Source organism: Perkinsus marinus (genome assembly GCF_000006405.1).
Source record: "Perkinsus marinus ATCC 50983 genomic scaffold scf_1104296977736, whole genome shotgun sequence".
NCBI lineage: Eukaryota > Perkinsozoa > Perkinsida > Perkinsidae > Perkinsus > Perkinsus marinus.
This window is the reverse complement of record NW_003200100.1, coordinates 1-1,317: the sequence shown is the minus strand read 5'-3', so window position 1 is coordinate 1,317 and position 1,317 is coordinate 1. Positions and strand designations below refer to the sequence as shown.

Genomic DNA, 1,317 nt, shown 5'->3' with positions numbered 1-1,317 from the left:
CGCTACTCGTTCGGTCGAGCACAACTTCAACTAGGGGATTCGTTAAAGATGCACGTAATTCTAACCAGCTATGGATCATTGTGGAGGACAGGGCAGGGACTATTAGAGGAACATACTCAGCTAGGTTGGACATAGTGTAGTCACCCTACTCGTGTACAATGACGACAGCCAGTGGTTTTGGGAGGTATGTCGCCTGATCAGATGACCAGCACCATGAGTCGTTGTACAGTCGTTTTGTACTCTAGAGAAAATAGAAACGCTCGATATGTCTTTATCATCGCAGTTGCCCATTCACTGAGGGTGTATTTGATCTGATCGCTGCTGCAGGTTCCTATATAGTTTGTTCCTCGCCCGTGGTGATCTTGCTGAGTAGGCCGGCATTGGTAGTGTTGATATATGTTCGCTTCCCTCAGCTGAGCTCGGGAGCTTCCTCACGAAATATGGTAGTTTACTCGAGACTGGGGTACGAGTGTTCAGAAATCAATAAAAAAATTTTCAAAATCTTTTCAATCACCAACACATGCGGTTGTTGACCATATGCATATTTTCCTACACTGGGTATCGAAGTTCCCATCGATAGTTTTATAGTGTTTCAAATCTAATGGCCGAAGCCTCCTCATCAGCGACGACAGAAGGCCTCTCAACAGCCGAGCTTGATCGTACATCTCCTCCTCCTACCCAAATGGACGACACCATCGATATATTCCTACGTCCCGAGTATCGCCACTTAACTTTCATTAACAAGGACCAGGCCGAGTACAGTAACCTCACCTACTGGCAACGTATCAAGATGAACCCACAAGTCATCTTCGAATCATGTATCGGTCGAGCCGTGTCCTCCTACTTCATGGGAGGGGCTCTCGGTCTCCTAATGGGTGGTTTTTTCCACACAATGCAACCCATAGACGTCGATGCGAGTCTCCCATTCCGTCAACAGGTTCGCCAGGCATACAAAGGTTTCGGACAGGCATCCGTCTCGATGGCCAAAGGATTTGCAGTGGTACTATTAATTGGGTGCGTCGCTCCGCGAAAATAACTTCGTTTTGTTTCATTTCAGTGCGGAGCCGTGTACTCGGGCGTTGACTGCTTTGTAGAGCGTGCCAGAGGATCTCACGATCTCAACAACTCTATTTATGCTGGTTGTCTCACTGGTGCCGCTCTAGCTTACAAAGGAGGGCCTCAGGCTATGGCAATGGGCTGTGCTGGTTTTGCCGCTTTTTCTATCGTTATCGATTCCTTCATGTCCACTGGGGATAAAGATGTCCATAAATGGTGAATGTATAGTTGAAATATCTCTACTGTTTCTGTGCAATATTA

The 1,317-nt window shown here is 47.0% G+C and overlaps 1 protein-coding gene across 1 annotated transcript; it reads left to right on the top strand.

Moving 5' to 3' along the window:
• Positions 1-601: 601 nt before the first annotated feature.
• On the top strand, positions 602-1,276 carry Pmar_PMAR006517 (conserved hypothetical protein; the record flags this gene model as incomplete). The annotated part of the gene is made up of 2 exons (XM_002764388.1): positions 602-1,000; positions 1,058-1,276. 2 exons carry the CDS (start codon positions 602-604, stop codon positions 1,274-1,276), a joined length of 618 nt encoding a protein of 205 aa, XP_002764434.1.
• Positions 1,277-1,317: the final 41 nt, after the last annotated feature.